This window comes from Natrix helvetica, assembly GCF_964273705.1.
Source record: "Natrix helvetica genome assembly, chromosome: 1".
Lineage (NCBI taxonomy): Eukaryota > Metazoa > Chordata > Lepidosauria > Squamata > Natricidae > Natrix > Natrix helvetica.
Genome location: NC_138548.1, coordinates 316,605,280 through 316,632,528, shown reverse-complemented (window position 1 = coordinate 316,632,528; position 27,249 = coordinate 316,605,280). Strand labels below are relative to the sequence as shown.

At 39.3% G+C, this 27,249-nt stretch overlaps 1 protein-coding gene across 10 annotated transcripts in view; it reads left to right on the top strand.

Annotated features, from left to right (window-relative positions):
• The window catches only part of GRIP2 (glutamate receptor interacting protein 2), a 539,887-nt gene that overhangs the window by 312,350 nt on the left and 200,288 nt on the right, over nucleotides 1–27,249 (top strand). For 2 of the 10 annotated variants that reach the window (XM_081950489.1, XM_081950488.1), the window contains exon 1: nucleotides 12,061–12,255. The exons of 5 other annotated variants lie outside the window; for them this stretch is intronic. In XM_081950489.1, the coding sequence (XP_081806615.1) occupies nucleotides 12,207–12,255 (49 nt within the window). In that variant the 5' untranslated portion in view covers nucleotides 12,061–12,206. Of the gene's footprint in view, nucleotides 1–12,060; nucleotides 12,256–13,528; nucleotides 13,795–27,249 lie in introns of those variants that run through there. 3 more of the 10 variants (XM_081950497.1, XM_081950496.1, XM_081950495.1) reach the window with 2 other exon arrangements.

Here is a 27,249-nt window from a genome sequence, read left to right as displayed (position 1 = left end):
AAGTGGTACTAGAACTTTATGTGATCTTGATTCTATCCCTCTATTAATGCAGCCCAAGATTATGTTGGCTTTTTTGACTATTGCCACACACTGTTGACTTATATTTAAATGATTATCCACTAGGACTCCAGGATCCCTCTGATAATTACTGGTATTCAGCCAAGTTTCATCTAGTCTGTAGCTATACATTTGCAGTTACAATCTTGACTTGAGATAGCCAAAGCTTAAATAATGCACACCATAAAACTGGAGTAAAAATCAAACTCTATCAGTTCTGAAGTTACTTTTGTCAGGTCTTCCCTGGTAAAATTCAAGCTGTTCATTTGAACTGAGCTCAATTCTTGATTCTTTCCTTCCTTGCTTTCTTTAATCCCAGAATCACCAACTTTAGAATAAGTTTTCCAAACAACAGTTCAGAAATTCTTTACTGTTATCCTTTTCCAGGGTTTCTTTTTGATATCCTAGTCCAGGGGTGTCAAACTCGTGGCTCACAGACCGGATGTGTCATACACTGGCCACACCCACCTCCGCTTTAGCGACGAGAAAAAAAGTCACGATATGTCAAAGTGACAACAATGTGACGCCATGGGTTTGACACACCCTGTCCTAGTCTAACCTACAGCTGAAATGTCCTAATAGCATCCAAGTTCTAAGTCCTCATCCTGCTTCACTTATGCACTGAGATTGAGGTGTTGAGTCTTTAAAGGAGTGTTTCTCAGACTTGACAAGATGTGTGAACTTCAACCTCTGGAATTCCCCAGCCAGCATGGGGATGTTGTTGGTTGTTCATATCACCCAGAAAACTGCACATGGACATAGTTCACACACCCATGACCTAAGAGATATTAATTATATGCTAATTAAAATGAATTAGAAATACTACTTAAAATGAAGATCAAATTAAAAATGTAACAGGCAAATTGACTGGGGAATGATTTTGAAGAAAGATGTATGGTGATCTCAACAGCTATGTTGACTTATCTTGTAAGTCAAGGGTGTCAAACTCGCGGGCCTCAGGCTGGATGCATCATGTGTCACCCCCCCACCCCGGTATAGCAAAGGGGGGGGGAAGTCCCAATATGTCACGTGACAATGCCGTGATGATGCGAGTTTGACACTCCTGTTGTAGCGGCTTTTTAAAGAAAGACAGATTGGGTTCACACCACACCTGCACAATTTATAAAGTGGAAAGGGGCATAACAATAAATTAAAAACAAAGGGCCAAAAGGACGATTTGGTTTGTCCATCAGCTATTTGGTGGAATGCAGCAATGCAGCTGGCAAAGGTTTTGAGACACACAGAAATATATCTATCTGGGCAAAAGAATTGAAAAAATACCACAATAAAGCTGCTTTGTTTTATTTAATTATTGTTGATTAAGCCCCAATTGTCTTAATTCAAAGATTGAGCTAAAGGTAAAACCAATGTTGCTTAGTGTGACATTTGAATCCCAGCTGTTTGTTATTTTATTTCTGTCTCATGTGTATATCAGTGCAATTCATTTCGAAAAGTCATAGCAAAATTGTTTAAAACACCAAATATATCTTGTAGCAGGGTATGCAAAACATATTAGAAATTAAAATTAAAAATAACACCATTCATTAACCTGTCCCTGCCCCCACTGAAGTATATTTAATTCGAAGGAAAGTTTGACTGACCCGTTTTCCTTCCAAATTCATACCACAAGGGAGCTTTAGGTGAACATAGTGATAAAAACAATTGAGATGAAGTGATGTCAAGAGGAAAGAGTGCCTTTCATTGCTGCATCAGTGTCAGAGGTAGGTTTAACTCTTTCAGGCTGCAAAATTCTTCAGATGGCAAACAATTTCATTCCCAATGATTGGATACACCAGGATCACAACCATGTTTACTATCATTCTCTAGGCACTTTCAGTAGTGAAAATGGCATAATTTCACTGAGCTTTTAATCAATAAACAAACTGGAAGTGGTTGCTAGATTGATGATACACTCTTTCTCCCCTTGCTCTCTGCGCTCCACCAATCCATCCATTACCGATCCATAGATGTCATCATATTGACATCTATGGAGATTCTCAGTCTTCCGGGTCATGGTTGTCCCAAAGCTGCTTTTTCAAAAGGCAACTGGACTTTGTTTTCCTTTTTGTTGGTTCCTTGTATGTTGTATGTGTGTGTGTTTGTCTGACTGTCTGGAATAAAAAAAATGCCTTTCTGTTGTTCTTTGCTATTGTAGTATTGTGCTATTTGTGCCTTCTTTGTACATTTTGTGACCTCCTTCAATTGTTCTATTGGTAGAAGTGATTTAAGCTCTTAGAGTTTGTGTTCCACTCATTCTTTCAAAACCTCAATTGTAAAATTAATCTGTCTTATTCTAGTTGCCTTTTGGAAAAAGTACCTTTGGGCCATCATACTGATGTATTTATTCTCACTGTGTTGCTTTGTCATTGTTTATTATATTGTTTTATTATTTAACTTCTGTTTATACAACTTTCATTTTTCTTCCTTTTTATTATTTTAAGCCACCTAGAATAGCCCTAAGGTGGCTTAAGCTGCAGATAAATTTAACAAATAATAGAACTGTTGGATTTTCAGATATCAAGCTGCAGATTTAATGAATGCAGTTGACTTTTCAATGGCTTTTATTAAGATGTAAATAATCAGGAGACCATGTGGAGTCAGCAGCATATAAAGCTTATAACAAGCAAATAAATGCAAGTGTGAGTTTTTCATCTTGAAAACTACTTGTATCAAGGTAGTATTTTGCAATCTCCATGTATCCAGTTAAGGATGTTTCCTGCTGATTGACATTATTAAACCGTCATTCTATCTAAAGGACTGTTTTGGCAGCTTTGATTTTAAAGCTCTAGTCTGGTCCCTTCTTTCATAGGGGGTTTGGACTAGGTCAAAAAATGTGCAAGCTCCACCATTTTCCCCTTCAGTTATATTTCTTATATCCTTTTCTGCTTTTCTCTCCTTTCTAAATAGTTTATGCCTGCTTGATACATTGCAGGCCTGATCTCCAAGACTATGTTTCATTTACAAAAAAAAGTATTAAAGGCCACATTTCTCAAGGTTTTGAAAGCAAGTCTTAATGTAAAAAAACTGTCTTTCTACCAGGTTTTGCCATTTAGGGATGTCTACAAGGAGAGATTAAATATGGGCTGAATTTAAGCAGGTCATAAAAATACTGTGTCTATTAAGTGAGTTAATGGAATAAAAGGTGAATCTATGGTTTGAGGTGCTGAGCTGCTAGACTGTATGCCAAGTTCAGACTGAAAGGGCTAGTAGTGTCAGGGTTCTAAGTAACATATCCATAGCAAACTGATGGATTCAGAAACCAGTCATAGCAGGGTATCCAAAATGTCTGTCTGCCTTCACAGAGTTTATTGGTTTTTATACAGTTTTAACAAGCAGCAAAGAGTATATAGCAACAGCATTGTTATTGGTGTATTCTCCTTGTCAATCTTTAAGAACATCCCAGCCAGGGTAGAGTCTCGCCTATCTTGATGATTCCTGGTGATGCCTGGTGGTGCTAATTAGATGAGCTCATAGACATAGACACTGAGGCATGGCAGTTTGCTGTGCATGGCCTCTACGTAACCTTTATATGACATCTATCTCTACAGTAAACAAAACTCAGAGGCAGGCAATTTGCTCAAAGAATAGATTTATTGAATATTGGCACAGGCTGGTGAAAACGGATTGATTCCTCCAACGGTTTTCACCTAATTAAAGGGAAAAGTTTGTCACTTTCAAAACAATCAGTCACATGGTCCAATCAGGATAGTATCTAGTTGCTAGGTGATTCCAGTCCCCTCTTTCAAGCAAGAATGGTTCCCAAGAGAAAGTATTTGGTTTTGACTGCAACACTCCCCCCCTCTATTTCCACTGCATCCTCCCTATCCCTCTTCTCCAGTGTCAGCACTGAAGTCTCAAAATGGTCTCAGTCAGGCCAGCTTCAGGGTTGACAAGTAGTCCAGTTTATCACCAAGAAGACTGTGGTGGCAACAGCATGTAATTGATTGGGGTATGTCATGAAAAACTAGATTTTTTTTTTTTTTGCTTTCTGCCAGAAAATGATGTTAGTAGATCCTCACTCAGATTGTCTTGTTCGTGCTTGCTTTGGTTTGCTTTTGATGGGGCTGCCCTTGAAGCGCATCTAGAAGCTGTAATGGGTCTAACATTCAATGACCCAGATAATAATAGACTTGGCTCAATTTACCCACATGACATATCTTCTCTTTTGCATATAATGGTGACCGCTCTCTTCTTGTATTTTGGAAGGCATGCAAGCTTGACCATTTCAAAGAACCATTTGGGATGGAATATAGTATAGCAATAGCACTTAGGCTATTTATGTGAGTGTTTTACACACACCCTAAGTGATTTATAGAGTCAGCATATTGCCCCCAACAATCTGGGTCCTCATTTTACTGACCTCGGAAGGATGGAAGATTGAGTCAACCTGGTCAGAATCGAACTCCTGTTAGTGGGCAGAGTTGTCCTGCAATAGTACATTCTAACCCTCTGTGCCACCATATCTCTCTTGGCTATGTCTTGCCTATTCAGGTAAGAGTAGCAGGGGATATTTCGAATAATAGCAATATTTGTGGGGAGCTATTATTTTGCTGTTGTTATTGTATGTTAATTTTGTCAACCTGAACATATGGTAATTCAGAATTCTCAGATGAAGAATGCTGGCATTGCTTCTCAGCCTTCTCACTGCTACCATTTGTCCCCAACCCTAGCTTTATGTTATAGAATCATTTAAAATATGTCTGTGATGGCTAAAGTGAATAAGGATTTTTTTTTCCAAAAAATTTTATTGGTTTTTTAAACATTTATAGGGAAAAGGGTAAATGAAAGGGTGTACAAATTTTGCCAGTTGCAAGTGTGGCAGGTGCCCCCTCCTTCCAAACTCATAAAATACATCTAAGTATAAAACATTAGTACATAATCATATAAAATCAGCATATTAATTCTAAAAAAATTTCAATCAGTTTATATATTATAATATATAGTCTACATATAATTTCATTACTACTTTCGGTCTGTTTATAACAATGTGGTTTTCTTATTCATTTTTGTGATCTGAGCTTTCTTGGTATTGCCCCTTCTCCCCCCGCTGGCAGAGCTCCGGCCCCTCCCGTGTCCTGCATAACCATTGTAGAATCTTCTGTTTTTTCTAGGTTTGCTTTGTTTTTTTCCATAAAGGCCTGTGCCTCTATGGGTGTATTGATTCTAATTCTTGTCTCCTCCCAGAATATCAGCATACCTTCAGGCATCAACCATCTAAACCACACCCCCTTCTGGTATAATTTATTCACCAATTGCGAATAATTTTTCCTTTTTTCCCTAATTTTTTTGGGGATCTGCTTCAAGATGGTTATCTCCCTGTCGTGATATGTCAATGCCTGCCCCCTTTGTACACCCAGAATTTCGTCTCTTGAGCTTTTTCTAAGAAAGTTGATATGGACCTCCCTAGGTACATTGTGTGTTCTGGCATAAGCTGAATTCACTCTGTAAACCAGATCTATCTCCCATTCCATCTGTTGTTTTTCTTTATGTATGTATTCAGCTAAAATGTTAGTCATAATGTCCCTTATATTTTCCCCATCTACTTCTATAACATTTTGAAATCTAAGATAAAAGGACATTCTCTCAAATTCTGTTTTCATTTGCTGGATTTATTATTTATTTATTTATTCTTCGCATTTCTAAACCGCCCCCTCTCCCAAAAAGGGACTCAGGGCGGTGTACAGTCCGCACACATAATAAATAATAAGTACAAATATAAATATAAATACAAATATACATATACACATGGAGGAGGTTAAAAATTAAAAGAACTGTATAGAAGAATAAAATATGGCTCTAAAAGCCCTAAAATCACTTTGATTTAAAACAATACCCTTAAAATAACCAGTTAGGAGGTAGCAGTTGTAACAATTGTAATTATGCCAGGCCAGCTAATCGAAACAGGTGAGTCTTCAATTTTTGTCGGAAGGAGCGGAAGTCCATGGTGGTTCTAATGTCGGGGGGGGAGGTCATTCCAGAGGGTTGGGCCCATCACAGAGAAGGCCCTACTCCTTGGCGCCGCCCACTGGCATTGCCTAGTGGACGGCACCTGGAGAAGGCCCTCCCTGTGAGAGCGGATTGGCCGCAGGGATGTATGTGGGAGGATGCGATCCCGCAAGTAACTAGGTCCTGTGCCATGGAGCGCTTTAAAGATAGTAATCAAGACCTTGAAACGCACCCGAAAAACCACAGGTAGCCAGTGCAGCTCATGCAGGAGCAGTGTTACGTGGGAATATCTAGACCTTCCCATGACAACCCGCGCGGCCGCGTTCTGGACTAGCTGCAGTCTCCGGGCGCGTCCCAAGTTCTTTGTTTCCCTTCTGCACTGCTTCTACCCCCCCTCTCACCTCCGCCACCCCACCCTCCACAAGGTCCAGTCTCTGTGAGTTCTTATATATTTGGACTTGATTCTCTTTAATTTCTTCCTTCATTTCCTTTAATTGTTTCTTAATTTCTTCCTGGCCCTGTATGAGTTGCTGAAGCATTTGTTGCAAATCCATCTCTGTACTCTTAGGTTGCATCAGTTCTGTGATCTTTGACTGTGTGGCAGGACTGGATGTTGCAGATGTCGGGGCAGAAGTAGCAAAGCCAGGTTTTCCAGGGGGTGGTCTTTTTGGAGACATAGTTTATGAAGTAGAGAAATCAGTCAGTATGGAGAATGGACAGCTGGAGAAGTAAGGCAGGCAGATGAGTCCAGGAGGCAGAAAATCCAAGCAGAGGAGAAATTCTTTAGTCAGTCTGGCAATAGAGAGGAATTTTCCCCCCAGGGAGTTCAAGAAAATAACAATCCACAAGAGATTCTTCTGGGTGACAGGGAGACAAAGACCGGAAGCCTGAGTTTTAAAGGTGGAGTCAGGTTTCACAGTTCATGAAGACAGCGGAAGTGTGCCATCTTGCCCTGCCAGCTTAGGGCTCAGAGGCATATTAAAGTTTTAAAAGTTGACAAAGTTCTCAGGTCATCAGTAAGCTATGGAGCTAAGTCCAGTGAAAATCACTTTTACAGGGGTGAGGCATCATTGGTTGGCTCTCCCCCCTCCTCCTTCCCCTGAGAGCGAAAGCAAAATTTTTCCAAGCCGCTTGTCCAAGGGGGGGGGAATTCCCCTCCCTCCAGCCACACCTCCAAAGAAATCCGAGAGTTTAACGATTTAAATTGCTGAAAAGTCCATCAAGACAAAAGAAAGGGAATAAAGAGAGGAAGCGCCTCACCACACCGCCACTGCTTCCTTCAATTTTGCATCGTCCGATCAGCCTTAAGCGAGATGCACACGCGCCCTCCAAGACTGCTCCTCGATGCCTGGAGCAAAGCGGAGAGACCCCCACCAGCCGCCGCCGATGCTAGGGTCCTCCGCAAAGCCGCTCCTTTGGCAGGACGCCTCTCCGGGGCGTCCTGTGCCCCCCCAGAAGCGGGGAAGCCCACCGGGGAGCGGGAGCGGGCAAGGGACTTGCCCGTCGCCGTCAGCCGCCGGAACAGGAAGATCTTTTTTTTTTTCAATAAGGATTTATTTTGAGGTCCAAATATATCAGAAGCCAGACAACTGATTATGCACTGTAACATTAGAACTAATGAGGTAGGCCTTTGGTCTGATCTAGCCAAAATCTTCTCTATCTTGCCCTGAAGAAGTGATGATAGTGACACATTTTATCTGGTAATGCTATTAGATACAGATGACACTTTGAGCTCCCGTGTTTAAAACATGAGTTGGACATAAGTTGCAGTGCCAAGTTATACAATAGTATGTTTTATATTCAGGCTGTAAAAGCGTATCTTCATTTAATGGAGGAAATGAAAACATTTGCAGGTGGACATTGGCCATGGCAGAATGAATCAGTAAATTTGCTGCTATTGATTTCATGCTGCTGAGCTAGGCAGATGTTTTTTTTAAAGAAGACAACTGGGAAAATACTTTTAAGCCATGGTGAGAGTTATAGTGCCTGTTCTGCTGAATAATATTGTAAAAAATAAAATCGAAACTTCTGATTGCTGTTTAAACATTTCATGGTATTTTAATTATAGTTCATTATTTGGCTGAGTATCTTTGGTCTCCTAGAGTTCTGCAGAATGAATTTGTTATATCACAATTAATACCTTAAATGCTTGGATATCTATATCTATATATCTATATCTGTCTGTGTGTGTGTGTGTGTGTGCGTGTGTGTGTGTGTGTGTGTGTGTGTATTCGCAGATTTTCACAGGTGTAGGTATGCTGGTCTTGTTGTATTTGGGTCTTTTCCCGTGTAAGATTGAGATTGTCTTGGTAATCTTTCAACAAGGTCTCACTCACTATCTTCAGGCTGGTGTTTTCGGCTTCGTCCTTGTGCGAGTAAAGTGTGGTCGGAGCTGCCATCTTTCTATAAATCTTGGTGGGGGTGTGTGGAGTGCTGGCTTTGTTGCTGTAAGTGGGTTGATTCGCTGTGTTGATGCCTCCTGATTGGTAGATGGAGTTGATGTTTGTAGATTGGTCGGCTGTTTCGTATCATCCTGTGTGGCTGAGGTGCTGACTGTGTGTCCATTGTTCTTATGTGTTGTAATGACCTGGGTGGTGGGTGGAGCTCCTTTGTTGACTAGGGCTGGTTTCCAGATGTCTGGTAGGCGGGAGGTATCATCACATTTATTCATGTTGTGGGGGTGTTTTTCTATTTCGATGGCTTCCATAATTATTCTCTTCTTGAAGTGTTCTGTGTTGGAGATTAATTCGGTTCCTTCAAAATCAATTTCATATCCTGTTGCTTTAAGGTGCTGGAAAAAGGAGGAAGTTTTTTCTTTCTTTCTGACTGTGTTCTTGTGTTCTGCGAGGCGTGCATTTATTTTCCTATTAGTTTGTTCAATGTACGTGGCAGGGCAGATTTTGCATGGTATTTCGGTATTGGTATTTGGTTTTCTAGCTGGATTTTGTCTTTGGGTTTCTTAAGATGTTGGCTATTTTTTGGTCAGTGGTGAAGGCTGTCTTGATATTGTGTTGTGGAAAATTTTGCTGATTTTATCTGTGGTGCCTTTGATGTAAGGAAGGAGGCTGATGCCGTTGTCCTGTTCTGTGTGTCGGTTTTGGGGGTGAGTCTCCTTTTGGATTAGGTTGGTAATTGTTTTTCTTTGGAATCCATTGGAGATTAATACATTTGTGAGAGTGTGTAATTCAGGTGGTCTTTGTCAGCTAGGCGTTTGGTTCTGGAGATGAGGGTCTTGGCTACAGAGTTGATCTGTACAGGGTGGTGATGGGATTGTGCGTTTAAGTAGTGGTTGGTGTGTGTTTTTTCCAGTAGATGGTGTGTCCTAGGGAGCCATTGGGTTTTTTGTAGATTAGGACATCCAGAAAGGGAAGTTGGTTGTTTGCTTCTATTTCCATAGTGAATTGTATTTTGGGGTGTATACTGTTGAGATGTGTGAGGAAGTTTTCCAGTTTTTCTTTCCTGTGTGGCCAGATTACAAAAGTGTCATCTACATATCTAAGGCAGAGTTTGGGTTTGGGTTCAGATTTAGCTAAGGCGTTAGTTTCAAAATATTCCATGTATAAATTTGCGGTGACGGGTGAGAGGGGTGATCCCATGGGTGCTCCTTCTATCTCTTTGTATCTTTATCCATTATGGATGAAGTATGTGTTGGTTAGGCAGTGGTTGGTCAGGTCTAGGATGTGCTTAGGGGGGTTGTGTTTATTCTGGATATCTGTCAAGGCTTCTTTTATAGGCACTTGGGTGAAGAGGGATATGACATCGAACCTCACGAGTAGGTCGCTGGGTTGTAGGTTTTGTTTCTTTATTGTTTCTATGAAGTGGAGTGAGTTTTGTATGTGTGAGGTGATGGATTCTGTGTAGGGTTGGAGTTGTTTGGCAAGGAATTTGGCAAGATTCTGTAGAGGTGAGCCTACGGAGCTGACCTATGGGTCTGAGTGGTGTTCCTTCTTTGTGTATCATGGGGAGGCCATGGAGCTTGGGGCATCTGGATGATTTCTCTCTGGGAATGATTCTTTGCTGGATCTCTTCACTGATGGGAGAGTCTTTTATTTTGGATTTGGTGGTTTTTTCCAGGTAGGTGGTAGGGTCTGTGTTTAGAGGTTTGTAAGCGGGGTCTTGAAGTAGGTTGGATAATTTGGCTTGGTAGTCAGACGTGTTCATCATCACTGTGGCATTACCTTTGTCTGCTGGGAGAATGATTATGTTGTTGTCTTTCCTCAAGTTGGTTAGTGCTTTTTGTTCTTCTTTCTGTAAATTGCTTCTGGGTGGATTGCTGTAGCAGAGGACATTGGTGACTTCAAGTCTGATTTTCAAGTCTGACCCATAGTCAGCTCCATAGGCTCACCTCTACAAAGTCTTGCCAAATTTCTCGCCAAACAACTTCAACCTGAAAGACCACCTGAAAACTGAATTACACACTCTCACAAACATATTAATCTCCAATGGATTCCAAAGAAAAACAATTGCCAATCTAATCCAAAGGGGGACCCCCACCCAAGAATCGAGACACAGAACAGGACAACGGCATCGCCCTCCTCCCTTACATCAAAGGCACCACAGATAAAAATCAGCAAAATTCTCCCCAAGCACAATATCAAGACAGCCGTCAGCACTGACCAAAAAATAGCCAACATCTTAAGAAATCCCAAAGACAAGATCCAGCTAGAAAACCAAGAAGTCTACGAAATACCATGCAAAATCTGCCCTGCAACATACATTGGACAAACTAATAGGAGAATAAATGCACGCATCGCAGAACACAAGAACGCAGTCAGAAAAGAAGAAAAAACTTCAGCTCTTTTCCAGCACCTTAAAGCAACAGGACATGAAATTGATTTTGAAGGAACCAAATTAATCTCCAAAACAGAACACTTCAAGAAGAGAATAATTATGGAAGCCATCGGAATAGAGAAACACCCCCACAACATGAATAAACGTGACGATACCTCCCGCCTACCAGACATCTGGAAACCATCCCTGGTCAATAAACGAACCCCACCCACCACCCAGGTCATTACAATACAAAAGAACAATGGACACACAGTCAGCACCTCAGCCACACAGGATGATACAAAACAGCCGACCAATCTACAAACATCAACTCCATCTACCAATCAGGATGCAACTACACAGTCAATCAACCCACTTACAGCAACAAAGCCAGCACTTCACACACCGCCACCAAGATTTATAGAAGGACGGCAGCTCCAACCACGCTTTTCTCGCACAAGCACGAAGTGGAAAACACCAGCCTGAAGATGGCCAATGGGACCTCGCCGAAACATTGCCAAGACAATCTCAAACTTACATGGGAAAGGACCCAAATACAACAAGACGAGCATACCTATACCCATTATACACACACACACACACACACACACACACACACCTACATACACACATACATTCAGATAATCAGATGTTAGGTTGATGAGCTTACTACAAGATTATTATGAGGGGTGCTTTTTTTCAGAAAAGGTGGTTTCATAATAATTTCAATCTGCAACATTGTATAGTATATATTACAAATAATAGTAGAATACTATTTTGCTAATATTAAAACAGGATTGTATTCCAGGATTATGACAAACATGGGCCCAAATAACATTGAGAAAGGGAAAACATTTAGACTGAGGTTTGCAGTCATCAGTGCAAGTATGGTTCAATTAACTGTATTTGTACTAATATTTCAATATGGATAAGTAATGTATTGACTAATGTTAGGGAATATACATAATCCTTGTGTATCACATACATTATGCAAAGTGGTTTGCTTTAGTTTGCCTTCCTTGAGTTGTATGAATCTGGATGTTTACAAATCCATTTCATTCAACAGTGGTTTATTCAGGAGATCATGCGCAAACAAGTGGCCATAGAACAATATGCAACCCAGGTCTATAGCAAAGCTAAACTGACAATGAGCAAAAAAATCATTACGTTATATCCTATGAACCATTAAGGGATTCTACTGTATCTTTAAATGCAGGTCCAAAGCCTTTTTACTTGTAGCAATTGTCTTGACTGCTGCATGATAAGCAACACCTGTTGACACTTCTTTTATCATTATCGCATCAGGCAGACTTCTGTGTGGTTCAACTCTCAGTACTGTATCCTTCCTATGGCAGTGCTTATAAGTACTATGGTCTCTGTTTTGTATAGCTGCAAGGAATCTTTTCCTTAAGGAATTTGGTCTCTCCATAAAAATGATGCTGTGCATTAAGGTATTGGGTGCTGCAGAATGGATAAATCCTGGTATGTATGTTTACAAGCTAGGATATGGGAGTTCGATGGTGACTTTTATTAGCTGTTACCTCTTAAAGGACATAGAGGGAATAGTTTTGTATGATTATTTTCATGTCTTTGTTCTGAACCTTCAACCCTTCTGCATGTCTGCTATTTCAGTCTCTCTCCTATGGTTTCATGTTTGCTGCTAATGTTGCTCTTCGCCATCTAAATTATGGATTTAAAGCTTTAGGGGGGATATAATGGCTCTTCATAATATTTTTGTATTCTCTTGGCATGCATAAACATTCAGTATAAAATTAATAGCAGCATTGCAAGTTAAAATGTCTGTGTTACTGATTAAGAGCCATGGTGGTGCAGTGGTTAGAATGCAGTACTGTCGGTTAACTCGCTGCTCACTCCAGGAGTTCAATTCTGAGTTGACTCAGCCTTCAGAGACAGTAAAATGAGGACCCACATTGTTGGCTGCAATATGCTGATTCTGTAAACCGCTTAGAGAAGGCTGTAAGAGCACTATGAAGCGGTATATAGGTCTAAGTGCTATTGCTATTAACTATAATTTGTAAACATGGGGTGTTGAACCAGTGTCTTCACAGCCTTCTAAGTTTGTCTAAGATTGTAAGGCAACTTATTTATCATTTAGAAAGCACGGGTCTTCTTCACAGAATTATGTTCTCCTTGTAACCAAGCCTTTTCCAAAACATGTATTAAATCTCATCCTTCTTAAATCTCTGGTCAGCAGGTTTGGGGTACTTAGAAGGCACCAAGGATGGTGAAAGCTGGTCAAGAGTTACACTGTCCTTTCTTTGGTAACATGATACATATTTTCAAGTGTGGCTCTATTTTATCCTGCCAATGTCATTGTTGAAACTCCAGAAAGCTTCACTGTACATGGGGAGGAAGGTCCCATGCAAATGTATCCTCAAACCTTGTGAAATGTTGCTTTTGCCTTTATTGGTTTCCATATGGTAGCTTATTATATAATGTTCTGAGTAGTAAATGGATTTACATAACAAGATAGTAAAATTTGCTCTTTCTTTCCTCAATCCTCCTAATTCAGCTTGGATCATTAACATGTAAAAAGCTGCTTGTGAGTCGAAATGAAATGCAGTTTTTAATTTCTCCCCTCTAGTTTGCTTGACTTTAAAAGGATACCCCCTCCCAAAATCAGCGACTAGGTTGACCTATGATGTTTCACAACCATCTTAACCAATATTTAAGAAAGAGTTAATTACAGCTTTTTCTCTTCTTGCTTTAAACTTGGCTGGGGATGATAATCAGGGCTGTAATTATTCATGCTAATTGCTTGTTTGGGGAGTTAAGGGAATGGAAAAGAGAAATGAAGTTCTGCTTTTTACATCCATGATAAACTGAGCAGACCCAACCAGGAGCACTGAAGCGGGAGACTGCAATTTAGGGGATCTGTATTGAGTTGGGGATGCAGTACCAGGAACTCTCAAGCTAGCCTCATGTTGCGTCATTCTGTGGGGCTGAAAAGAAGGAGCATGCACTTCCTGCAGACCTTCCTTCGACGGAGGGCAATCAGAGGTAACCACATTTGGGATTGACCCTTTCTTGTTTGGTGGCTTCATTTGTCATCTTCTAACTCGGGACCATTCCATATTTGTTGTGCTATCTGTTCCCCAGGGAACGCTACATGTAATGTGCTTGCAGGATATTGATGTTGTATATGTGCAGTCGTGTTTTGGGAAGTGGTATCAAATCGTCCTAGATTGAAGCTAATGCAACTTGGCAAGATGAGTGTTCCTTAGGATAAACACCAGTTCCTGGGCTTAGAAGTAGAAGCTTGGTGGAAATGTTTTTATATTATTGAGGATGGAACCTGAGAAATGAGACATGGATGATTCACAGCAAAGGTTCAAAGGTGTCCTACTGGATGTATCATTTCATAGCACAGTGACAGCCTTAATGTTATTTTTGTACCTCAAATCTAGATGTTGAAGGGCTTTGAGGAATTATCAGATTAAGTAGTTTTAAGAAGATCTGTTTCTGTTTCTTCTAAATACTTCATCAACTGAATCCCTGCTGTTTGAGGAAAGTCTAATATCGGTGCAGGCTAGCAGTAAACTTAAACATCCAGTCTTAAACCATTTATTTTGGAATTAACAGTTTTAAAACTGGTGAGGCTATTTTGGTGTAAGAGAATTTGGGAGGGAAGCCTGGTTCAACATTTTACAGCCTATATTTAGTGCCATGTTGTATCATGGTAATCTGCAGCCCAACCCTGTTATCTGATAGCTATTTCAGGCTTGTAGCTAATGAAGCTACTAATCATCAAGGAAGAATTTGCAGCGCAATGGAAAGTTAGAGAAAAGCTATATCTGTAGCCAGGCTAGTTCCAAATGGCAGGATTGTCTTTTCCTGTCCCCCCCCCCCTTTGCCTCATTAAAATGATCCTGTTCCAGGGTGTTGAGATGCTGTTGACACAAGAACAACACAAGGGAGGCTTCCTTTGGCATACAGGAGGCATATGGTGAGGAAAACCATTCCTTCAGTATGTCTGTTCAATTTTCACAGATAGAAGTAAGATGAAGGAGAAGAATTGGTAACCTTTCTTCCAAGTGTGTTTAGTAGATTTCGTTGGCTGCATTACATGCCACAGAAGTTAGTGTTGAAGGGGATGATTTCTCAGAATGAATTCAGTGTCAGACTGCAGAATGGTTGCCTAGAAAGTAGGGAATGATTGCAGCAGCTGCCTAAAATATCTTTACTTTTTATTCATGATGATATTTAACTGAACTAATTTCTCAGACTATAAAAGTATTAGTCTGACATAGCTGAAGGGAGTTGCATAAGCATATATTAATATACTTTATAATTTTCTCATCTGAGTGCTTTTTATTAAATAATTCAACATTTCTAAAACTGCCAAGATATCGAGGTAAATAATCTGTTTCCCCATATGCTTTGGATTACAATTGCCATAATGACTTGCCATTGATTATATAAACTGAGGTTAATGGATGGTGAGCTCCTAAGTATCTGGAATTCTTACTCTAGCATGTTGAGGACATAATTAGAAAAGAGCTGGGAATACTTAAGATATTTTTTGGATTTATTTGGCAAAACAGTCTGAAATGAATTTGCAAGCATTCAGAAATGCCTGCCTGGTAACCCTGATTTCCTCCTAAAATATGAGAAGGGTTTTTGCACATCCAGCTAAAAGTGTTGCCTCCTTTCAGACATTCATGGAAAATTCTTCATTTCAGAAGTAGCCAGGTGTGTGAAGGACATTGAAGATATATATGTTTTCTACTATCTATCTCTAGAAGCAATACTGCTTCCCACAGAGAATTATAAAACAATGACTCTCTAATAAGTGGTTCTGTTTAAAAAAGTCAAAAATCTTTCAATATGGGGGAGAATATATGTATGTTTGTATGTATGTATGTATGTATGTATATGTGTGTATACATATATGTATGTATGCATGCATGCATGCATGTTGTGTTTGTGCTGATAAATAAATAAAGGCACAAACATCAATCACCACAAACACAACACAAATGTAACAAAGGCAACATTAAAAAAATATGGTTTTCTGCCTGGATGGTCTCCTGGAGTGAACCGGAGGACAGAAAAGGGAAGCAGAGTGTTCCCTCCCATATTTGGGCATACCAGGGGTTGTGACACAATACACACACACACACACACACACACACACACACCATATATACACCATGGCACATCTCATAGATAAGGTTAGGTAATAGTTGCCTTTATTTTCATTTCAATATTGGATTTATGTGAATAAATCTCATCACTGAGATTATTAATCATGAGATTTACAATTTGGATTATGGTATATTTATTATTAGGCTTTTTCCGATACAATACCGTAAGACTGCAGTTGGATCATATGGCAAATCTAGTCTAATAATAAATCTACTTAGTTGCTTTTGCCTGCATATTTGCATACAGCTTAAGAAAGTTTTGGCCAGTTATGAAATATGGTGACGTATTGCTGTGCATTTTGTACTAAAGCAAAATATTGTAGATGCTGGAGAGGTTTTCAAGAATTACTAGCTTTAAAATATTTTTAAATTAAACCATGTTATGATTTAATACAATTTTTGAATCTTGCCAATGCATCATGGAAACCATAGTCTACAGATGTGGTTGTGCAGTCACATCTCTGTATTAGGTTGTCACTTGCTTAATGTGGGGTGGTAACATCATGAAGTTCTTCTGAGCAACTTGCAATGCAAGTTCAAGTGTTTACTGGGGCTATCTTTCATGTCTGAATCACACAATGCAGAATAGATGGAAACCATCTTAAATATATCTGCTGTGGAAAAAGAGGTCTGATAACAAACCTCTTGTATACAATATTGCATTACCTATTTGTTACCTAGAGCTTTACTAGCAGTTGTGCCACAAGAAAGGTGAACACCTTACATACAGAAAGATCTTTAATTTATGTAAAATGTCATGAGAAGGAAGAGTGCATTGGATTTAGTGAATGATCTGTTTGTTGTTTGCCCTCATTGGCACCTGGTGAGGAGGAATGGGTAGGACATGATCCTTAATATTCATTGTAATCTACTGTTGTCAATGCCAGTTCTGTGATGATGATTTGTAAGCCGCATTAGCTGCTTGATTTTTGTACAATATAGGAAACTTCATCTCATATACTTTGGTCTCAGTGCTAGCAATTAGATTTACTGCATTTAGAGAAGAACATAATCCCTTAAGAACATAAAGACCCTTCTGACTGGCTAAGACCTATGTAGAAACATACCATTATTGTGTATGAAATTTGACATGCTTGGTCATTCAAAATGTCACTTGTTAAATTCAGGTACAGGTAGTTTTGACTTACAACCAATTATCAAGGGCTAAATATTTTAGAATAGGCCTATGTGGTCATTATATTCCACTCTGGCTGAAATAGACTGATAGTTCCTAATAATTTTCTTCCTGTCTTGTCATTATGGTTGTTATTACTATGCACTTCATAGGATCTGGTTGACTTCAACAAACTGGATATACAGAGGTAATATATGGTGGAGAGATTTGGGAGCAAAATAAGTGATTTTCTCAAAGGCTACTTTCTGCTACTGACATATTTTTGAAAAGTTTGGAGGAGTTTATTCCTAGTTTTATCATTACTCCTGTTTTATCATTATAAACAAGAGCACAGTTTTAAAAAATAAATGAAGCACAAAAATATACGTATTAATTAAACATTAATCATTTTATTTTTCAAAAGGTACCTAGTCTATTAATTGCCCAGTGTTAGTTTTGACTTTAAAATTTGTACTACTAAGGCATTCTTGGTGAGATTTGTCTCTTAAAGCAGTTGAGGATATTGCAGAGGGAAGGGCTGCACAAGACATTAATCATATGTTAGAAACATGTCTATAAAATATTGGCAGATGTCTTTTTGTTAACAATCTTTTCACCTCTTAAATCATCACAAATTCTCCCTTCAAATTTATGAAATTCAGTCAATTGGGAGTTTTTGTGTTCAAGGGGAGGGGAAAAAACCCTGTATTCTGTTATCAATCCTGTTGAATTGATAGGAATTTTGTAAATTCCTAGCAAAGAAAAGTTCATTTCTGTAGGTATGAAAGTGAATTTGATATAACATGTATGAGAGCCACTATTAAGGCCTACATGTTGGTGGTAAGGGCAGCAAAGTGACCATACTTGTACAATACAATATCCACCCTTACGGAGTCCACGAATAGCTGCCCCACCAACCTGTTTAAGGTGACCTGAATCCTCCTGGGAAATGAAGTCTCAGAGGTTTACTTATAGAGTCATGTGGAGGAATTTACAGTCCACCTATTGGACAAAGTCACTCAAATAAGTTCCCGATTGAACACTTATCTTTTATACAGTTCTAATGCCGATGCCTAGAGTAAAGTCTTGGCTCTGAGTATGGTTTGAGCCTGAGTATGGTTGGACCTGACAAAGCAGACATGGTCTGTACGACTGTGAGCTCAGCCACCTGGTCCTTGGATTCATCCCCTGTTAGCTAGTTAAGGCAACTTGGAAGTGTCATGTGGTTGGGTGGAATATCCATGCTTAATTCATCCTTGAGAAGCAGGGCTGTTCTTCATTTTTTAAGGAGGATTTGGTTTTCTATCTTCTCAAGAAGCCACCACTCACTCCCACACTAGACATATTTGGACGGTCCATGTGGTCCCCCTGTTAAAATCTATTTGGTTTTCTCGATGGAAAACCAAAGGATTGGGTTTGCAGTACAAATTTTAACTAGTGTCTAACTTCCCTGGCAAAACTGAGTGGGGCTGGGTTGGTGGGGGTGGGGGTGGGTGGGTTCTGGATCCGGAACTTTACCATCTTTGGTACTGGATGGATTTGAATATAGGAGAAGAAAATATTTTAACAGAGGGACCACACGGGCCACACAAGAAGCTGAGAAATCTTCCTTTCATCAGTAAGAACCAACACAATCAAAAATCACATTATTAACCTTATGGTTATTAAAATATCTATATGGTGGATACAGAACATCCATAAGGTGAATATAAAGCCACAGTGAGGGAAGACACAAAGTTTTTGTTTTGTTTGCACATTAAATGTGAGCATTGCTTCTGCAAATTTTCCTTCATGGTTTATGTTTTAATTGGCATATTTACCATTTCTTGTAAGCTGGGGGTGTTTAGGGTCCTTCTCTAGTAGGATTTATAGAGAGGGGATTTATATTAGGGTACCAATTCCAGTCTGAGTCTTATAATCATACAAAAGTAACCTTAAAGGTGATCCATACTTGAAAATATTCCTTTTGTTAGAGAGGATGGACAGAATATGAATCATATACTTTATATTAAAATGAATAAATAACAATTTAATTAATTATAATATGTCAATAATTACAGATTGGCAACATTTTCAGATAGCACTTTTTTTTTGACATCCATATATGGACCATCTATCCTTATTACTGCAGAATCCTCTCACATACTGAGTTCTTTAATACATCTGTTGCCAAACTGGTTATTTGTGAGTTGTAGAATATATTAATTGAGACAATAAAATGTACAGAGAGGCAAGGAATAAAGAATTACAGTATCTAGTACATAATTGTAAATGGCTATTTTGGCATTTATGTATGGTATTTCCCTAAATTTTAAATGGATTTATTTTGTGCCTAATGGAGACTGATGCCTTTTCAGAAATAAATTGAATGGTTTAGCTAATAGTTGGAGATGTACAACATTGATTCATATGATGTGATCATATGGTCTAGTGAGTCTCTAATTTATTATTTGGATTTCTATGGCCACCCACTCAAATGTGATTGGGTTGTTTACGAAGGTACAGAGAACAATAATATCTATTAACTTGTCATGCCAAGTGTGTGTGTGTGTGTGGGGAGATACATTTGAATGGATAGCTCATTTGGTTGTGTTTTTTTGTTTTTGTTTTTGCAAAGCATATGTATATTGGGTTAGCTTGAAAATGTACCAAAAAAAGGATCTACTGGTAATTAATATCTGTTATGAGTGCAAAAAAATTGAATAGCTGATATTAGGTTATTCTTTGTCATTATACAGTGATCTAAAGAACTCCATTGTCATATATCTTACATCTTCTTCAGATATATGACAACTGGGAGAACTGAAAAATGTGTTTTCCAAAATTCTAAATAACATATCAGATGTTCTCCTTTATTTCCTAATGTATTCCTGTTCAACTAACTGACTTAAATCCAGGTACAACTGGATTGATTAACATGAATGCATGTGTTGATCCAGTTTTCTTGCACTTGATAAAATAGGTTGGGCAGGGGCTGTAATAAATCTGAGAACCTGACATTCCTGTTATAATACCAAAAATGTTCGATTTAAAAGATGGAGAAATTGAAAAACAAGATCCAGGACCATGACACTAAAAGTTTGCAAGTTCTCATTGAGAGATTCATCCAGCATATATCAAACATTGGACCTTGATTCTTCATTGCTGGTCTTGTTGAATTTAACTCATAAGCTCTGAAAAGTGCAGTGATAGAAAGTTCTCTGACTTAAAGAATAGATATGAGATGATTATCTTGGTTTACTGTAAGAGAGATTAATGGTTTTTTCCCCAAAGAGTTTTCTCTGAATTTGCAGACACAAAATTTTAATCTTGGGTGGGTAGGGTTTAGTTCACTTTCAGTTGGAGCAATAAAGGAGAGTTAGAACTGTTCTCTGGTTGTATTGCTTTCTTGCCACACCCTGGGTCATCACACTGTCCCATGCCTTAAACAGAAGTATCCAGAACAGGAGGCTCAGATCGGAATGGGACAACTCGCCATAGCCAACTCACAATGGCCAACTTTCCACGGCCAACTCACCATAGCCAACTCACCACATGGCCAACTCTCCATGGGACAAGGGTTACACTTGAAGAAATGGTGGAATAGAATCATTAACAAAGAGATACAAAAGGAGGGACAAAATGAAATGTGAATAACAAAAAATAAAATATTTTTAAATTATTTTAAACAATTGAATTGTCCTATGGCAAGTTGTCCTGCAGTGAGTTGGCTGTGGCAAATTGGCAGTGGTGAGTTGGCTCCAGAAGGTTGGCCACAGTGAGTTGGCTGTGGTGCATTGTCCCATTCTGGTCTGAGCCTCCTGTTGCAGACTCTTGATACTGCTGCTTAGGACATGGGATAGTGTGCTCATAATTTTGAATGTGTAAAATCTGTTTCTCAAGATGATGGTTCAAGAATTATATCCTTGCATCACCAGTTGTTTCTCTGGCACAGCCCTTCTCAAGCTTTTTACCCTGGAGGAAACCTTGGAATAATGTTTAGGTCTCAGGGATCTGCATAAAGGTGTCAAAAAAGATGAAAACTTCAAAATAGAATTCACTTCTAACCTACACAGTTCACCAGTGGTGAAATTCAATTTTTTTTTACTACTGGTTCTGTGGGCATGGCTTGGTGGGCGTGATATGGCAGGAGAAGGATGCTGCAAAATCTCCATTCCCACCCCATTCCAGGAGAAGGATACTGCAAAATCTCTATTCCCACCCCATTCCACAAGAAGGATACTGTGAAATCTTCAACCCCTCCCCATTCTTGGGGAAGGATACTGTGAAATCTCCATTCCCACCCCATTCCAAGGGAATGATACTGCAAAATCTCCATTCCCACCCCACTCTAGGAGAATGATACTACAAAATCTCCATTCCCACTCCATTCCAGGGGAATGATACTGCAAAATCTCCATTCTCACTCCATTCCGGGGGAATGATACTGCAAAATCTCTATTCCCACCCCACTCCAGAGGAAGGATACTGCAAAATCCCCATTTCCTCCCAATCAGCTGGGACTCAATAGGCAGAGAATAGATGGGGGCGGGGCCAGTCAGAGGTGGCATGTGCCGGTTCTCTGAACTACTCAAAATTTCCGCTACTGGTTCTCCAGAACTGTCAGAACCTGCTGAAATGTGCAGTTCACATTTCAAAACCAACAAAACTGCAGGCTAGCAAGCAACTTGGACATGTAAAATTTCCCACCGCTGTAAAGGTAGCATTGTCAGTGTGCAAAGTTTTTAAAAAATATGATTCCCTCCCCCCCCCCGCCTATCCCTTGTGCAAAACCCTAGGAACTTCTCTTAGAAACTCCAGCTGATGAGAAGGGGAGTGATCTGGTTAATTTTTGCTAATACCAAATTATTTGCACAAAATCAATAGAGTTGGTGATGCATGTTGAAGGTTTACCAAAAGTCTGTCAAGAAATAAAAGGCTAGGGACGCAGGAAATGGTTGGATATGGTGTTTTTTTTATGGAGCGTTCAGCTTATGTCATCTACAGAGAAAGTACAAATATTAAAAAAAGGAGGGGGAAGGATATAGACAGAGATGGATGGACTTAGGCACCATGCAGTCACTTTAATATTTCATGGTTTTCAGTAGGGGAGTGATTCTGTCAAATGTATATTTCCTAGGGCAAGAAATTAAGCTTTTAAGAAATGATCTGCAACAATTTCCCCAAGCTGCAGAACAAATTTTTGAATTCCCGGCCATGGTGCAAATTTCAACATTTACTGAGAATGAGAAAACTATACTAGTCAACCCTAGCTTTGCTGTCCATTGCAACTAGGAATCTCAACTATAGCCAAGAATGAATGTTTGTGTTATAGCCAGCCTGGGGGCTAGATCGCCCCCCTGCAAACTCTGTTTTTCAAGGAGCCTGGCTGAAGTTTCGTGCACTCTCACTGAAGTGCCTGGTCTCCCAGGGAGGGAGGGAGAGAAGAACTGGAGCTACTAAACAGGCAGCCAAGCTACATGCCTGAAGGACCCCAATACTTGTCTCAGCTTCTGCCAACCTAGCAATTTGAAAGCATGTAAAAATGCATGTAGAAAAATAGTAACCACCTTTGGTGGGAAGGTAACAGCGTTCTCTGCACCTTCGGCATTTAGTCATGCCGGCCACATGACCATGGAGACATCTTTGGACAGCGCTAGGTCTTTCACTTTGAAACAGAGATGAGCACTGCCCCCTAGAGTTGGGAACAACTAGCACATATGTGCAAGGGCAGGGGTGGGTTTTTGCCGGCATTACTGCCAGTTCGGTGCCCATGCAATTTTGCTACGGTGCATGCGCAGTTGCCTATAAATAGGTCTGCACATGCGCAGAACATTTTAAAAGGTCAAAAAAAGATGTCGCAGGGAACTGGTTCAGGAGCATGTTGAGCATTTCATCCCTACCAATCACCATTTTCACTACCAGTCCACCAAACTGGTGTGAACCAATAGGAACCCACTTCTGTGCGAGGGGAACCTTTACCTTTACCTTACAAACCTTATGATTCTGTGATCATGTTGTAGAGCCAGGCTTTTGGGGGAGTGGTGTCTATCATTGTTGTCTGCACTATAATATAGACCAGGAAATCAACTCCAAAGAAGGATAAAACTAATTTTAAGATTTGCTATAATAAACTTGAAAGTCTGATTGTGCTGAACCTCCTCCCACTCTTCTTACACTCTAGTGAATTAGGGAGGTGTCAGTCTGAGTTACTTTTTAAATATTATCTTGTTTCATTGGACTTAAAAAAATATCTTGCCCACTTTTGCATTGAGAACAGTTCTTGTATGTTTCCTAGTCTCTAGAGTCCAATTTGAATGGATCTTTGAAATATTTTTTGGCATTTTGGAAGTGAAAGTACCCTCTGATTAAAAATTCCTGGGATAGGAGTTTTTGTGCCTCCCTTAACAGTCTATCATGCTTTTCACAGTAATGGTTAACATCTTTGCTTAATTTAGAGGTAGTGTGACTATTTTTTTTAAAATCTTACTCAGTTTATAATCTACTTTTTCCACTCTGGCAAATATAAGGCAGCTACCAAAATTTCAGAACAGAAAATGGAACGAATCTTATCATGCTTGGCTAAGCTTATTGACAACAACCCACAAACACACTGTGAGCTTGGCAGGATGCTTAAATGATTATGGCTAAGTATCATTATTTCCTCTTCCACAAGATAGCTATAATTATCCTTTTCCAAAGCTCATCAAGTCTAAAAACTGTCTGCTGATGGATATTAAATGAGAACTCACCTCAAAACCTCCCTAGTTAAAGTGCACATTTTGCAAATGATGGCTAATAATACAATCGACCCCTTTTTGGGGTCCACTTTGTATGTCTCTTCCAACACTTGCATTGATGCCAAGCAGCATGAGATGCCCTTAAATACTGAGCTTCCATGATGAACTGTCAGGATGCTTAGCTTTAATTTTTATCCAGATAGATTTGCATGGGAATGATAGCGGTAATGCCTATGGCTGGCCAACTGATTTATCTGAGCCAGTGGGACACACAGTTCAAACTCCCTTTTATCCTCACACCTTGTGTTTAATCTGCATCCATAGGCTATTTGATGCCCTCTCTTTCTTCAGCTCCTCTTTATCAAAATGATTCCATTGCTTGTTTATGTGGAAGTCTAAAAGCTAGAATAAACTGAAAAACATTAGCTACTTTAATGAGTCCTTTGTTGTTAACCAATAATCTTCTGTATCTACTACATTGATAGAGAAAAGCCAGGTGGGGGAGAGGAGAATGGAAATTCTTACTCCTAATCCATATTGGAGCTGTGAAAATCATGTTTGTAGGAAAACTCTTAAAGAGGGACATAAATAAGTGAAGGGTAAGGGGAAAGAAATCCTTTCTCCTTGTCTCTTTTCAAGACAATTTGTGGATAGAGAAATTGCTCTTAAAGTTCTTCCTATTCAGAATGCTCTGACTACTTGATGTGAGGATTTTAAGAATAAAGACTTTCCAGAGGTGTGAGGGTTGAAGCAGTGATGAAATCTAATTTTTTTTGCCGCCAGTTCTGTGGGCGTGGTTTGGTGGTGGGATCATGTGACTGGGTGGGTGTGGCCAACTTTTTTTCATTTTTTAAAACATTTTTTTCCTACCTATTTGCCTGAACTGGCAGGGAAAAAAATGCCGATTGGGAAACAAAAATGCTGTTTGATCAGCCTAGTTATATCACATTTAACACATGTGTTGAATTAATGTGCTGGTTGTGATCCAGAACACTGCTGCATATATCTCCAAAATTTTATATTTTTAGTTTCCAGTTCCAAAAGCTGATAAACCAAATGAATGTGACTGACGAATGTGGTACACAGAAATGCTTGGAGTGTGTGATTTTGAAAGCTGTTGAGTGCCAAAGATATTGAACATCCTCACTATAAAAGTGACACTGAGTGATTTATCAGTCTCTCATCGAAGCGACTGTGCTTGCTTGCTTGCTTTTGCTTAAAACAGCTGTCAGCTGCACTCAGGAAAATATATTGCAACTGATCTGTTAGTCTTTCAGCTTCAATCTTTAGTCCAGGAGTTGGGATGTGATGATTCTGGTGATTTTTCACAAGTATTACATTCGGATGTCTTTGCTTAGTTACAGGTTTTCCCACATTTCAATTGGTTCTAAGTCAAATTCGTCACAAGAGGGCAGTGTGGTCACAGTTTCTCCAAGTTCTGTAGGCATTGCACTTAGGAATTGAAAAATTCTTGACTTCCAATTGAACTGCTGTTCTGGATCGTTTTAGTTTGCCTTTTGTTTTTCTTAAAAGATCATTGCATAGCATGGATAAATAATAAATGGGAATCTAAGAGACTATTTGTGGATTTCTGTTTGAAAATTGGACCATGGCTCTTTTGATCTTGATATGTTTTGTTAGTTGCAACCAAAACCTGTTTTCATTGAAACTATCATTAAATTAATTACAATTAAACCAGATGTTCTGTATCTCAATTTACTAATAAATGTACTTGCACATAGTCAAGGCTCTGGTTTTCCCAGTTGCAATGTATGACTGTGAAAGTTGGACCATAAGGAAGGCTGAGTGCCAAAGAATTGAGGCCTTTGGACTATGGTGCTGGAGAAGACTCCTGCGAGTGAGTCCCTTGGATTGCAAGGCGATCAAATTGGTCAGTCCTAGAGGAGATCAATCCTGACTGCTCTTTAGAAGGCCAGATCCTGAAGATGAAACTCAAGTACTTTGGCTACCTAATGAGAAGAAAGGAATCACTGGAGAAGAACCTAATGCTGAGAAAGATTGAGAGCAAAAGAAGAAAGGGACAACAGAGAATGACGTGGCTGGATGGAGTCATTGAAGCAGTTGGCATGAGCTTAAATGGACTTTGGGGGATGGTAGAGGACAGGAAGGCCTGGAGGAACGTTGTCCGTGGGGTCACGATGGCTCGGACACGACTTTGCAACTAACAACAATAAATGTACTGTTTAACCGGTTGATATTCATTGCTTGCCCAATCATTTTCCATCAAGTCAATGTTGTTTTTAGCAACTGTCTAAATAGACAGCTTACAGACAATCTGTTCTCATTTGGCCTTTCGGGGACCCAACCATTATGCCTATTGCCACTGTAATCAAGCCATCCATTTTACCACTGGTTGTCCTCTTTCTTTTCACTTATTCCACCTTTATAGACTTCTCCAGGGAGCTGTATTTTCATATCATGTGTCCAAATTACAGTAGGATAATGTCTCTGGATTGATTTATTCTATGATTCGTGTATTTATTTATTTTTGGCTACCCATGGCATGATCAAAAGTCTTATATAGCACTAACATATTCAATACATTGTCTGTCCTGCTTCTTCAAATTCCATTTCTTGTTTCCATAGAATGTCACAAGTAAAATAATTGCCCGCGTGATTCTGATCTTCGCAGTATAGATACATCGTGGCATCTGAATATCTTTCCCAAGGCTTTCATGGTTACTCTGCCAAGTACTAATCTGGGGCATATTTCTTGGTTGCTGATCCCTTTACATTGATAAAAGCTGATTGCTGTTCCTAATGTCATTAGTTTGATCTTTATATTTAATCTTAGTCCTATTTATGCAGCTTACATAGGTAAGGATAATAATAATCTTCTTACAGTAAATATATTTTCATTCTCAGCAAGTTACCAAATATATCTTTACGAGGGGATTAGTAAGACAAATTCTGAAAAGTTAATGTACCTAAAGTACATTTGACCTAAAAAAAAATGACAGTGATATGTTTTGAACAATGTATGTTTTTTTTAAATCAAGTAGCAAATGAATAGCTCTCATAAGGGCCAGATAGATTTTGTATTAGTTTCAGGTAATAAATTGTTGAAAGATATAACACAATAACTCAGTATATGTTTAAATTATGTGTGTTTTGTAGTTAATTTCATTTTTTTATTCCTACAATTTTAAGTTTAAAAATATTTGTAAACACTTGGTCTCATATCTTTTTGTTTTATCAAACATGTCAGGCTTACAAACAATTAAATATTTTATGTGGCATTTGGGATGTTTTTCTTTCTCTGAAATCTTTGGAAATGACTCACATAGTTCTTTCTGTCAGGCATTATTTTGCCACAATGTAGCATGAAAAATAGGGATGCGGTGGCTCAGTGGCTAAGGTGCTGAGCTTGTCAATCAGAAACATTGATTGTCTCTTATCAAACCATTGTCCTGGCTGCAAATCTTGCCCCTGACACACAGGTCCTACCCACAGA